We start from the raw sequence: 14680 nt of genomic DNA on the forward strand, positions 1-14680 counted from the left end.
GATCGTGGTGGCGCTCACTTCGCTTCTGCTGATTGCGCCTCTGTTGCATGTGGTCCCACTATTGGCGGAGGCAGTGAACTGCTGTAGGAGGGGCCGCTTTGAAAGCAGATGCCCAATGACTGATAGCAGCAAAGAGTGTGGAATGTTTAGTTTGTATATTTTATTCTTCTCTGAATCACCCTAAGACATTAACAGGAGCCTGGACTGCTTCTTTTCTCCATACAATAGAGTTCGACTCCTCAGACATGCCCTGAAGCGGGGAAATGTAAAACCCACAGAGGAAGTCGAGTGACAATTGAATGCAAATGGTAGACTCAGGCTAGGACACCCGTAAGCTGCTTTCTCCCTAACTTACACTGACCTGCACATGCAACTTTGCATTTCACAGCCTGGGAGGGGTGCTGCTGTCAAGGGGCGCTCAAAACTCGACCCCGAGGACACAGGGGTCTTTCTCACCAGCCACAAGACAATGTGCTCCTGGGACCTGGTGCTTTGCATGCCATGATGCAAGCACACTGCCCCGGGGGAGGCACAGGGACCTTGCGGCCCCTGCTAATGTTACACTCATGTCTACAGTGGTGCCCGAAGGAAAATGAACTAAGACACACAGAAATAATGATGCACCCAGGATCACACAATAAGCACTTCAGCGCCTCGTCAAGGGTTATGTGTGCTATATAAATGCAATTACAATATAAGACAATTTAGCTATGCGTGAGATTTCTGGGTGTATACCGCATTATTTTTCCTTATGTGTGAAGTTAAACAATTCTATAAAACGTTTTAGCAAATTCAAAGTTTGCTCCGTGCTAAAGATTCAATCTTAGATGAGTTAATACTTGCATTGTTTGTTTTTATTTGTTGACTGAAAGGCGAACTTCAACCGGGTGAACAGAGAGAACACTCTATTCGCACTTAACTTGCAGCCCCACTACAGTAGGCTTAGGGGCCTAATGTTGTTTATTTCCCGTCCTGTTTCATACACATAAGGCACGAAACCGTTCATAAACGTCAGTAAGCGGTAAATACTCTGCAGCCGAGTGAAGATATTCTAGAACAAGCATTGGCATAGCCAATAGGTCTCGCCTTTGGGACCTTATAAGTATTTCATTATGCAGCACAATATCCTTGGTGCAGCAACATCAACTGTTGCACGGCTAAACACTTAAAATGTCCCAAAGGCGAGACCTATTGGCTATGCCAATGCTTGTTTAACAAAGCCTCTGTGCCTACGTGTCTTTATCAAATAGCTGTAGGTGAGTAACCTTTTGGCACACCTTTGAAGAAGCCTATGTGCCGGCAAGTATTCACTTTCTGAAAATAATAAAAGTTAACTCCAACAGGACAGCAAAGAAAAACAAATGAATACTGAAGGGTGATTAGTGAGTAACACTGTTTCTTTGGATCAGGCTGAGGCATTCATGCAGCTCCCACTTTCTAAACAAAACTGCAATAAATCAGTAATTACATTGTTCATGTGCCAGAAAACTAGGTACATCAGAAACCCCACACTGGGCTTCAATTACAAGCTGCATGTCATGTTGCATCTGCAGTCTGACAATAGGACAACTTGATGCTCCATCACCAAAACCAATGGGGACACACATGGCACAACCTAACCAGCCCTGGAATGTCATGGCCTTGATGGGCAGCCCATCCAAGCCTTGCAACCCAGAAAAGGCTTTTGGGGAAAACATGATTTCATGAGGCTCCAGACAGCAAAAGGTGTTTGCAGCCAGAACTAAGCCACATGTTTCTGTGCTTTGAAATGGGAGGAGCCATTGGCAGAATAATGAGGTTCTTTTTTCTGCGGATCTAATTGACCTCTTCTGTCTGCACCTAGGCTGCATTAATGATGATAACAGCAGAGTGCCTCATTGCTCTTAACTTGTGAGTGTTTGATTGTGTGTGCGTCCGCCATCACTCACCCCAATGGCTGCGAGAATCGGGATTCGGATGATCAGCCAGTAGTTCATGTTGTGATTACGGGTCCAGCAGCTGAGAGGGAGAGACAAAAGTAAAACATGTTACTACCTCAGGGAGGTGCATCACACCCTCCTGCTCCTTTTCAGACAAAAGCCCTCTCCTAGACAGGTGTGGCTGAAGACAAGGGGCTTCATGACTCTATAGGGTCAGCTGAGAGCCTCTATCCTCAGGGGACCTTCAACACAGGGCCCAGCACCAAGCACTGCTTCCTCTCTAACTTGCTGTCTGCAGAGGAGCTTTCAGTAGTAAATATGAGTCTTACATCACCCTCCAGGTATGTTCCCTTTACCAGTACCTGGACCTTCATGAGACGCGGACCACCACGCCCAACGCCTGGGTAGGGAACGGGTTGGAGGTGAGTGGCATGCTCAGAATATGACCTGCTGGTGTATATTCAGTAAATCAAAGAAGCATGCTTTAATATTGAAAGAATACATTTCATATATCTGTATGAAATACATGCATATAATGGTCTGAGTTACTTTCAACAACCTGAACGAGGCTCGTTCATCTACACTAAAAAAGAAAGTCACCTGAACCCTTTTACTCATCAATAAAACATTTATAATTGAGTTTCAATCCAACCCACAAACAACCGTCCAAACAAATATCTACAGAAGACCTTCAGGCAAAAAATAACGAATTGTGGCAGTGGATCCGCCAGAATTGCACTCGCTCCAAGATGGACACACAACTATTAGTCTCTTGGTCTGTCTTTCTGTCGGCAGAACGCTCGGGTTTCTTGGTGGGGATCAAAAGATTCACGAACTCACATTCAGTAGCACTCTTTCTGATGGATACTCTATCAAACCACAGGTTCTTTGCCTTTAGAATAGTCAGAAGACTAGATCAGGAGAACTTTAGCAGCAGTGCTCGCGCACTCCAGCAATTGGCTCCAAACAGCCCTAGTAGTGACAGAGCCGAGCCGCATATAAACAGTATCCTTACATTCTTGCATTTTCTTGCCTCTCCCATTCCACACCTTCAAACACAGCGAGTTGAACAATTCTTGGTGACAGTGTGCAGATCTCTAACTTGGGTTCTTTTTAGATGGTAAAGAGGCCACTCCACAGAACAGGAAGGACAGCGAGGGACGTGTGGCATCCACTAGAAAGAGCATTATCTTTCAAAAGATACTACTAACCGAAGATTCCTCACCTAGATACCAAAGCAGTGCCTTCCAACGGCAAGGGCCTGGGAGTCGATACAGACAAAATATTCCTGATTTGCCACGAACCAAGTGACGTTTTCATCTGACCTGGCTGTCAAGGCAGTAGTGCTTTGTGAACATATGTACTGACTCCCATATAGTACTTTGGCAGATGTCAAGAACAGGCATGCCTTGTACCAACACTGTTATATGGACCTTGGCCCTGGTAGAATGGATTCTCAGGCCCCTGCGGGACGGATTGTTTGCAAGTGCATAGCCGATCCTAATGCAGATGACTATCCACCTTGACAGGGTTCTGTTTAATCCCCCGCCATGCCCTTATTTGCAGAAGCTGATGAAGAGCTGATTGTCCACCAAGTGATCTTTCCCTGGTCAGTGTAAAAGCTCAACCCTCTCTTTGGATCAAGGCAATGGAGCCTCTCCTCCTCTTATGAGGGATGAACCAGAGAGAATAAATGCAGTCAAGGTGATCGATAGGAAAAAAAAATAACGGGCCTGTACTTGCCCCAACCCGTGGACTATATTTGCATGGGATGGCGTCCTGGCAACTCATTAAGTGCAACCACACCCACTAACATCAAGATTAAGATGTCCTAGGCAGAGCTTGGGAGGTCGCGGTTAATGGGGCTACCTCCTAGAAGCTACAAGAGGGGGGCATAGATGGACTCCCCATTCTCAGAATACACCTGAGATGTCCCTGGGAAGCAACAGAAGTGCAGTTTGTGGTGTCCATATGCATTAAAACCCCCAATCTCAGTTGAACCCCAAAATCCAGGTAAACATGTCTGGATGAAAATGTCAGGGATGTCCCAGGTATGGAGATGGTTGTGGAAGAGAAGGGACCCTAGCCACAACCATCCTCGTGCCTTCCCACTGAAAGGACAGCTGAGCTCCCTTTTAAGAGCCAGGTAGCGGAACCCTCCATATATCTTTATGAGAGGCAAGCACCATACCAGCATACCTGTGATGTGTAGTTGAAGCCCCTCCCCCACTCTAGAATGCTGCTCACAGGGTTCCCATGACTCTCATTTCCGCCTTCAGGGGTTCAGCTCCTGGTTGGACTGTCGATGTCCGTGGGAGGCCTCCTAATGAGTGGTTTAGATTTTGCACCTTCCTGCAGATGTTGGAGCCTGACCTGGGCAATGTTATACCAAAAGGCTTGCAACTTCTCAAGCAGAACTTCTCTCCTTTGCCTTGGGCATGCCCAGATGCCAAGGAGTGTATGTTCTATTTGACTTCCTGAGAGATCCCCTTGTAAGGACAGCATGATGCCCCAGCAGGGCAAACAGCTAGTAGTGTTGTCATGCAGGGGTCACCTCTTTGGTAACAAGACCCTCTGTGCAAACGTCAGGGCACTTTGAACCCAAGCACCCTCGGGTGAGGAGTTAGAGTTGTACTCAGCAGCTTGTCACCCACCCACTGCTGTTCCCCACACAGGGCTCCCTGAAGAGGGGAGTGCATGCTTCTTTCAGGGATCAGGAGTCCTCGTTTTGAAGGCGCTGCACAGACGCAGTGTAACAAACCTGTAATCGCAGTGTAACAAACCTGTCACTGCAGAGTAGCCCCATATGCTTCATAGATGCCTCAGTACCTGGCAATAGACTATTATTGCTGCCAAGCTGATTCCCAGCCTGGTGGACTCCTAACAGAGGAGGCCTGCAAGCCATAATGCTGAAATCCAAGGAACTTAATGGAGGAGCTCAGGGCATCACAAGATGCAGGAACACATTTATGATGATCCTTAAATATTAATGTAAGATTTATTGCTCTTCAATCCAGAGATCTGCAGAAGGATGGCCCAGCTTTGAATGCACAGAAGTTGTGACACTAGAGTTGTGTAGTACAACACACTACTAAGAGACACACTGAACAATACAAGTTGGGGTGACTTTTACTAAACGTCTGCAGTCTGTCTAGAATTGCAAGATATTAGTCTTGGGCATGTTGGGGCACATTTATGACAGCTTTGCATCATCCTCGAACCACGCAACATGGTACATTTGTGATGCAAATCTCAAAGTCCGATTTATGAAGCCACGCAAAGCCACTTTGTGTGGCCTAAAAAATCTGAAGTAAAGAAACGCAGCGCAAATCAATGTGTTGCATGAATCTGCACAGGGAAGGCATTCCATGGGCGCTTCCGTTGGGTGTTTCCCACACAACACCAACGCGTTTTGACGTATTCTCAGATTTATAAGGACTTGTAAACCTGGTAATGCACAGAAAATAAGATGTGTATACCCTGGAGAAGGGTTAGAGCAGAAATATGTTTATTTCTCCTCGTCTTTTCCTGTTTCTATGTGTTTTACATTCTGCAGCACACATAGAAAGAGCAATGTTATGTTATGTTATGTTATTTGGGTTCTTCTATAGCGCAACGGCTACTCCAATAGGAGTGTCCCGGCGCTTTGGCGAAGAAGTCCTTTAGGGAAAGGAAACATAACTGCAGAATAAAAGGAACAGCGAAGTTAACTGGTAAAAAGCCAGGTTTTTAATGCCTTTCTGAAAGACAACAGACTAGGGGCCTGTCTGAGAGAAATAGGAAGCTCATTCCAAGCGCGCGGGGCCAGGTAATGAAAAGAGCGCCCCCCTTGTCTGGTTCGCTTGATGGACGGAACGACCATTTTAGACAAGGAGGCAGATCGCAAAGCTCTGCTCGGCTTGTAAAGAGCAAGGCGCTTCCTAATGTACCTAGGGCCTGAGTCATGAAGGGCCTTGTAGGTCAGCATCAGGCTTTTGAAGAGAGCCCTCTTGGCTATAGGAAGCCAGTGCAGTTCCTTCAACAAGTCAGAAGCACTAGCTCGTCTAGGGAGTCCATAAATAGCCCTGGCAGCTGAATTTTGGACTACTTGAAGTCTCCTCACAAGATATTTAGGGAGTCCTAGATAGAGGGCATTTGCATAGTCTAAACGCGACCCGACAAGTGCTTGAACAATGACCCTTCGATGGTTCATAGAAATCAAGGGGAGGAATTTCCTGAGCATCCGCAGGATCCCGAAACATTTCCCCGAAAGACAGGATATTTGAGGCCCAAAGGTTAACTCATTGTCAACAATAATACCTAGATTTTTAGCCTTGGTACTTGCATTAGCAGGTGGAAACAGGTCTTGTGGCCACCAACTTTTCCAGTTTGGTTCAGAGACACATCCAAAAAAGAGCAGCTCCGATTTATCGGAGTTGCATTTTAAGCCGTGTCTTTTGAACCAATCAAAGACTGCTTCTAGGCAGCCTCTGATGCGGATCCCATCGAACACCTCATTCTTGTCGTATGTGAACAAGAGCTGGGTGTCGTCAGCGTAAGACACGATATGAGCGCCAAACGACTCCGCAACCTCTGCAAGGGGGGCCAGAAAGATGTTAAAGAGCAGGGGGCTAAGAATAGACCCCTGAGGGACCCCCACTTCCAGAGTTGCCATAGCTGCGGAGTGAGGTGGCGCCCAGATCGTTTGTCGACGGCTAGCTAGAAATGATTTGAGCCAGTTCCACACCGTCCCCCGGAGACCACAATCCCAGAGTCGAGTTAGGAGGGTATCATGGGGAACGGTGTCGAACGCCGCCGACAAGTCCAACATGACCAACATGGCCTTTCCTCCAGTATCCAAGACCTCTCTGATGGCGGTGGTGACTTCAAGTAGCGCGGTCTCTGTGCTGTAATTCGCACGAAACCCAGACTGAGCAGTGTGCAACAGATTGTTATTCTCGATGAAATCAGAGATAGATCTGTGCACATGTCTTTCCGCCACCTTCGCCAGAGCGGGGAGGAGAGAAATAGGCCTGTAGTTGGCATGTATGATGGGATCCAAAGCTGGTTTTTTTATGAGTGGAAGGATGAGAGCACTCTTCCAAGCCTGGGGGACTACGCCAGAAGACAGTGAGGAATTAAGAATGGAATTGATGGGGCCATTTAGCACAAGGGCTATTTTATTGAGGCAAGAGACCGGGCAGGGATCTAGAGGAGAGCCCGACTTCAAGCTTGTCAGATGGTCTAATGAGGCAGCAAGGCTCAGCTGCGGAAATTCCCAGAGGGTGGGTTGTGAAGAGGAGAGGGCACCAAGAGCAGCATTCTGAGGCTGTTTAGAGTAAACAGCAAGAGAGGCTTGAATAGATGTTATTTTATCTACAAAATAATGTGCCAGTTCAGTCAGCCAAGGTTCTGAGTGAGACTGAGCAGAGATGCCTAGGGACGGAGAAGTAAAATCCTTAACAATTTTAAAGATTTCCTTACAGGAGTTTTCAGATTCGTCTATCCGACGTTCAAGATAGGATTTTTTTCCACTCCAAATCATCTTGTGGTAGGATCTAGTTAAGTTTTTATATTTTTCTTTCTCAAGAGGATTGTAGTCTTTCCTCCAGGCTCTTTCTGCTCTCTTGCAGTTTTGACGGGCTTCTCTAAGCTGAGAGGTGAACCAAGGGGCGGAAGGCCGTTTGTTTCCGGGTTTAGCGGCTTTCTCGGGCACAAGATCCGCCAGTATAGTCGTGAGCCATTCAGTGTAATGAGCTAGATCGATTTCCACATTACCTGACAAGGTGCAGGGTGAACATGACATGGCCTGTAGTAGCATCTCATTAGAGAGCATATGAAAAGGCCTGGAAAGTCGTTTAGCAGAGGTAGTGGGATTTGGTCTAGGGGGAGGGGCACTTAATAGGAAAAAGGAGATTAAGTAATGATCCGACCATAATACTGGCTGAGGAGCAAGTACATTAATAGGGACGGTGGAAAAAACTTGGTCCAGAGTATGGCCCTTATTATGCGCGGGATCATGAATGAAAGGTGTAAGTCCTAATGCTGTTGTGACCTCCATGAGTTTCATTGTGTCAGGATTTGTGGCCTCATCCATGTGTATGTTTAGGTCGCCTAGAAGTAAACAATGTTCCGATTTAAGACATGGGACTGAAAGTGCTACCTGTAATTCATCCAGGAAAGAGCCTAAGGGACCGGGAGTTCTATATGCGAGAATGCCGGTACATGCCTGGTGGGGAGACAAATGAAGTGTGAAGCCGAGCACCTCGGTGTCCTGAATAATGTCTATCGGGAAGGTAGTGCAGTGCAGCTGGTTGTTGACTATGATAGCCACACCGCCCCCGCGCCCAGATGTTCTGTCCCTCCTGATGATGGAATAATTAGGTGGGATGGCGTTGACTAAGTCAGGGGCCGAGGTATCACTAAGCCAAGTCTTTGTGAGAAAAAGGCAGGATATATTAGAGTTATCGAGCAAATTCCAATTATCTAGCGCATGACAGCCTAGGGAACGTGTGTTAAGGAGTAGGCAAGTGGTAGTGATAGGTTGATGGATCTGTTTTGGCTTGTTGTGTATAGGAAAGCGCCATCCGCACTCAGTGCAACCTTTTCTAAGGGCACGGCAACCAGGAAAGACAGAGTGGTAGCGACCTACCGGAGGACGGAGATTTAAGAGGGTCTCTGACGAGTAAGAGAAACACATAGCTAAAGCCGAGAAGAGTAAGGCACCAACCAAAAGTAAATGCCAGCCAGCCGTCCTGCCCCGTCTGCTGCCGGAACGCTGACGGGCGCAGACGGGCTGACTCTGGCGTGACTCCGGCGCTGAGGAGGCGCGTCCGCAAACGCGACCGCTAGCGCGGAGAACGACCGTTTCCTTAAGTAAAGGAGACTGGAGCGCTCTCACCGCTCTTGCCCCCTCACCCAATATGGCCGCCGTAGAATCTGTTTACTCTGCACCTCGATCTTCAGCCCTAAAGTCGGCTGGGATCGTCAAAACAAGGCGAAAATGGTGCCAAGTGGGTGCCAGGTGTGCTGAGTGCAAGCAGTGTGGAAATTCAGCAATTTAGAAATAAAATTCGGCGTTTTTTAAAAGAACAAACACGTTGCACGCAGTAGCTCTAAATTGCTCCTAGCGTGTTCTGAGAACAAACAAAGTATTGGCAAGGCGCTGGAAATATGCCCCTAAGGATTATGTTTGTGCAGAAAGGTGTATCTTCCTGCACAAAAACAATCCTGCCAACAACACAGGCACCCTTGCACTATAGAGCAAGGGTGCCTGCATTGAACTAGGCAGCCAAAATGACACTAATGCTGGTAGAAAAGACACAAATGCACTGTATTGGATAAATATGCTACATTCCTGCCCTTTCCCTGTGGTGCAGGGCAGCGCAGCAAGTCTGAGCCACAAATGTCATAACTACGGCCCTTGGTGCACAGTAGGGAAACCAATATTGCCATCTTTCACCAGGACCCTAGTATTTGGCCTTCCCATGGTTAGCGGTTTCCCCGCAAGCTGACCGCATGCCCTGCTGTGCGCCAGCGGTGCTGAAAATGGATGCCCCCATTCTCCCAAGAGAAGGACGTTACATCTTCACAGCCCCAGCCAGCGTGCAGTGAACACGTTAATGCACGTGCTGCTGCGCCTCGTGTGCAGCATTTCAGATATCATTTAAGCAGCATTAGCCTTCGAGAGGCCCCGCCATGACACAGCACGAAGCGGAGGCTCGCGTTTGGTGCACGTCTGCACTCACTCGAGTGCACGGATGGCAGTAACACTGAGGCATATCACAGCGCCTCACGGTGGTGCGTGCAGTATAGTGCTTGGCTAAAGGCAGTGCACTCTGGGTATTACTCTTCTAAACCATTATGTGGGCTCCATTTTTTGTAAGACTCATGCATACACCTCTCAGGCCAGGGTCAGGGCTGGGCACTGCCAGCATCCCTCAAATAGACCAATCATGTCCTGGAGTAAAATGCTGTGCAGCATGATCCATGCAGAAGAGAGGTCACTCCTACAGGGACAGTTCTCAGTCTGAGGGGGGCGGGGTACTACAAAACGATAACGAAGAAGGAGCTAGAAATGCAATGGGGGCAATCCGGACTGAAGGGTGCAGGGGGCAGTGGAGTGGAGGAAGGAGGCAACAAAGGACATCAACATGATGGATGAAACCAACCAAGGACCTGACAGGGGGCAGTGGGAACCAGGGCCTGACAGCATTGCAGGCCAGATGTGGCCTGATGTCAGTCACGCTGGGCCTGACACCATAACAGGCCAGATGTGGCCGGATGTCAGTCAAGCTGGACCTGACAGCATAACAGGACACCTGTGACCTGATGTGAGGCACATGGGACCTGACAGCATAACAGGACACCTGTGACCCGATGTGAGGCCTATGGGACCTGACAGCATAACAGGACACCTGTGACCCGATGTGAAGCACATGGGACCTGACAGCATAACAGGACACCTGTGACCCGATGTGAGGCACATGGGACCTGACACCATAACAGGACACCTGTGACCCGATGAGAGGCACATGGGACCTGACAGCATAACAGGACACCTGAGACCCGATGTGAGGCACATGGGACCTGACAGCATAACAGGACAACTGTGACCCGATGTGAGGCACATGGGACCTGACACCATAACAGGACACCTGTGACCCGATAAGAGGCATATGGGACCTGACAGCATAACAGGACACCTGTGACCCGATGTGAGGCACATGTCATGACAGGACACCTGTGACCCGATGTAAGGCACATGGGACCAGACACCATGACAGGACACCTGTGACCCGATGAGAGGCACATGGGACCTGACAGCATAACAGGACACCTGTGACCCGATGTGAGGCACATGGGACCTGACAGCATAACAGGACACCTGTGACCCGATGTGAGGCACATGGGACCTGACAGCATAACAGGACACCTGTGACCTGATGTGAGGCACATGGGACCTGACAGCATAACAGGACACCTGTGACCCGATGTGAGGCACATGGGACCTGACACCATAACACAACACCTGTGACCCGATGAGAGGCACATGGGACCTGACAGCATAACAGGACACCTGAGACCCGATGTGAGGCACATGGGACCTGACAGCATAACAGGACACCTGTGACCCGTTGTCAGGCACATGGGACCTGACAGCATAACAAGACAGATGTGACCCGATGTCAGGCATATGGGACCTGACAGCATAACAAGACAGCTGTGACCTGATGTGAGGCACATGGGACCTGACAGCAAAACAGGACACCTGTGACCTGATGTGAGGCATATGGGACCTGACAGCATAACAAGACAGCTGTGACCTGATGTGAGGCACATGGGACCTGACAGCATAACAAGACAGCTGTGACCTGATGTGAGGCACAAGGGACCCGGCAGCATTGCAGGCCAGATGTGGCCTGATGTCAGTCACACTGGGCCTGACACCATAACAGGACAGATGTGGCCTGATGTGATGCATATGGGACCTGACAGCATAACAGGACACCTGTGACCTGATGTGAGGCATATGGGACCTGACAGAATAACTGGACACCTGTGACCTGATGTGAGGCATATGGGACCTGACAGCATAACAAGACAGCTGTGACCTGATGTGAGGCACATGGGACCTGACAGCATAACAGGACACCTGTGACCCGATGTGAGGCACATGGGACCTGACACCATAACAGGACACCTGTGACCCGATGAGAGGCATGTGGGACTTGACAGCATAACAGGACACCTGTGACCTGATGTGAGGCATATGGGACCTGACAGAATAACAGGACACCTGTGACCTGATGTGAGGCATACAGGGTCTAACAGCATAAATGGACACCTGTGACCCGATGTGAGGCACATGGGACCTGACACCATAACAGGACACCTGTGACCCGATGTGAGGCACATGGGACCTGACAGCATAACAGGACACCTGTCTCCCGATGAGAGGCACATGGGACCTAACAGCATAACAGGACACCTGTGACCCGATGTGAGGCACATGGGACCTAACAGCATAACAGGACACCTGTGACCCGATGTGAGGCACATGGGACCTGACTGCATAACAAGACACCTGTGACCCGATGTGAGGCACATGGGACCTGACAGCATAACAGGACACATGTGACCCGATGTGAGGCACATGGGACCTGACAGCATAACAGGAAACCTGTGACCCAATGTGAGGCACATGGGACCTGACAGCATAACAGGACACCTGTGACCCGATGTGAGGCACATGGGACCTAACAGCATAACAGGACACCTGTCTCCCGATGTGAGGCACATGGGACCTAACAGCATAACAGGACACGTGTGACCCGATGTGAGGCACATGGGACCTGACAGCATAACAGGACACCTGTCTCCCGATGTGAGGCACATGGGACCTAACAGCATAACAGGACACCTGTGACCCAATGTGAGGCACATGGGACCTGACAGCATAAAAGGACACCTGTCTCCCGATGTGAGGCACATGGGACCTAACAGCATAACAGGACACCTGTGACCCGATGTGAGGCACATGGGACCTGACAGCATAACAGGACAACTGTGACCTGATGTGAGGCATATGGGGCCTGACATCATAAATAGACACCTGTGACCCGATGTGAGGCACATGGGACCTGACAGCATAACAGGACACCTGTGACCCGATGTGAGGCACATGGGACCCGACAGCATAACAGGACACCTGTCTCCCGATGTGAGGCACATGGGACCTAACAGCAAAACAGGACACCTGTGACCCGATGTGAGGCACATGGGACCTGACAGCATAACCAGACACCTGTGACCTGATGTGAGGCACATGGGACCTGACAGCATAACAGGACACCTGTGACCCGATGTGAGGCACATGGGACCTGACAGCAAAACAGGACACCTGTGACCCGATGTGAGGCCCATGGGACCTGACAGCATAACAGGACACCTGTGACCCGATGTGAGGCACATGGGACCTGACAGCATAGCAGGACACCTGTCTCCCGATGTGAGGCACATGGGACCTAACAGCATAACAGGACACCTGTGACCCGATGTGAGGCACATGGGACCTGACAGCATAACAAGACACCTGTGACCCGATGTGAGGCACATGGGACCTGACACCATAACAGGACACCTGTGACCCGATGAGTGGCACATGGGACCTGACAGCATAACAGGACACCTGTGACCCAATGTGAGGCACATGGGACCTGACACCATAACAGGACACCTGTGACCCGATGAGAGGCATATGGGACCTGACAGCATAACAGGACACCTGTGACCCGATGTGAGGCACATGGGACCTGACAGCATAACAGGACACCTGTGACCCGATGTGAGGCACATGGGACCTGACACCATAACAGGACACATGTGAGCCAATGAGAGGCACATGGGACCTGACAGCATAACAGGACACCTGTGACCCGATGTGAGGCACATGGGACCTGACAGCATAACAGGACACCTGTGACCCGATATGAGGCACATGGGACCTGATGTGAGGCACATGGGACCTGACACCATAACAGGACACCTGTGACCCGATGTGAGGCACATGGGACCTGACAGCATAACAAGACAGCTGTGACCTGATGTGAGGCACATGGGACCTGACAGCATAACTGGACACCTGTGACCTGATGTGAGGCATATGGGGCCTGACAGCATAACAGGACACCTGTGACCCGATGTGAGGCACATGGGACCTGACACCATAACAGGACACCTGTGACCCGATGTGAGGCACATGGGACCTGACACCATAACAGGACACCTGTGACCCGATGTGAGGCACATGGGACCTGACAGCATAACAGGACACCTGTGACCCGATGTGAGGCACATGGGACCTGACAGCATAACAAGACAGCTGTGACCCGATGTGAGGCATATGGGACCTGACAGCATAACAAGACAGCTGTGACCTGATGTGAGGCATATGGGACCTGACAGCATAACAAGACAGCTGTGACCTGATGTGAGGCATATGGGACCTGACAGCATAATAAGACAGCTGTGGCCTGATGTGAGGCATATGGGACCTGACAGCATAACAAGACAGCTGTGGCCTGATGTGAGGCACATGGGACCTGACAGCATAACAAGACAGCTGTGACCTGATGTGAGGCACATGGGACCTGACAGCATAACAAGACAGCTGTGGCCTGATGTGAGGCATATGGGACCTGACAGCATAACAAGACAGCTGTGGCCTGATGTGAGGCACATGGGACCTGACAGCAAAACAGGACACCTGTGACCTGATGTGAAGCATATGGGACCTGACAGCATAACAAGACAGCTGTGACCTGATGTGAGGCACATGGGACCTGACAGCATAACAAGACAGCTGTGACCTGATGTGAGGCACATGGGACCTGACAGCATAACAAGACAGCTGTGACCTGATGTGAGGCACATGGGACCTGACAGCATAACAAGACAGCTGTGACCTGATGTGAGGCACATGGGACCTGACAGCATAACAAGACAGCTGTGAACTGATGTGAGGCATATGGGACCTGACAGCATAACAAGACAGCTGTGACCTGAAGTGAGGCATATGGGGCCTGACAGCATAACAGGACACCTGTGACCCGATGTGAGGCATATGGGGCCTGACAGCATAATAGGACACCTGTGAGAGAGCGCAATTTGAAAATAAAGTATATCGTAGCCATATTTAGACGTATATGTTATAAACGTAGGAATGAAACGCATATCGTAATGTAAAGTTGACAACTATAGCATAAAGGTCAACTGACGTG

The 14680-nt window shown here is 49.6% G+C and overlaps 1 protein-coding gene across 1 annotated transcript in view; it reads right to left on the bottom strand.

The window, feature by feature from the left end:
• The window catches only part of GLP1R (glucagon like peptide 1 receptor), a 667920-nt gene that overhangs the window by 215587 nt on the left and 437653 nt on the right, over window positions 1–14680 (bottom strand). The window contains exon 7 of the mRNA XM_086925577.1: window positions 1929–1998. Within this exon, the coding sequence (XP_086781703.1) occupies window positions 1929–1998 (70 nt within the window). The remainder of the gene's footprint in view (window positions 1–1928; window positions 1999–14680) is intronic.

This window comes from Lissotriton vulgaris, chromosome 6 (assembly GCF_964263255.1).
Source record: "Lissotriton vulgaris chromosome 6, aLisVul1.2, whole genome shotgun sequence".
In the NCBI taxonomy this organism is placed as follows: Eukaryota; Metazoa; Chordata; class Amphibia; order Caudata; family Salamandridae; genus Lissotriton; species Lissotriton vulgaris.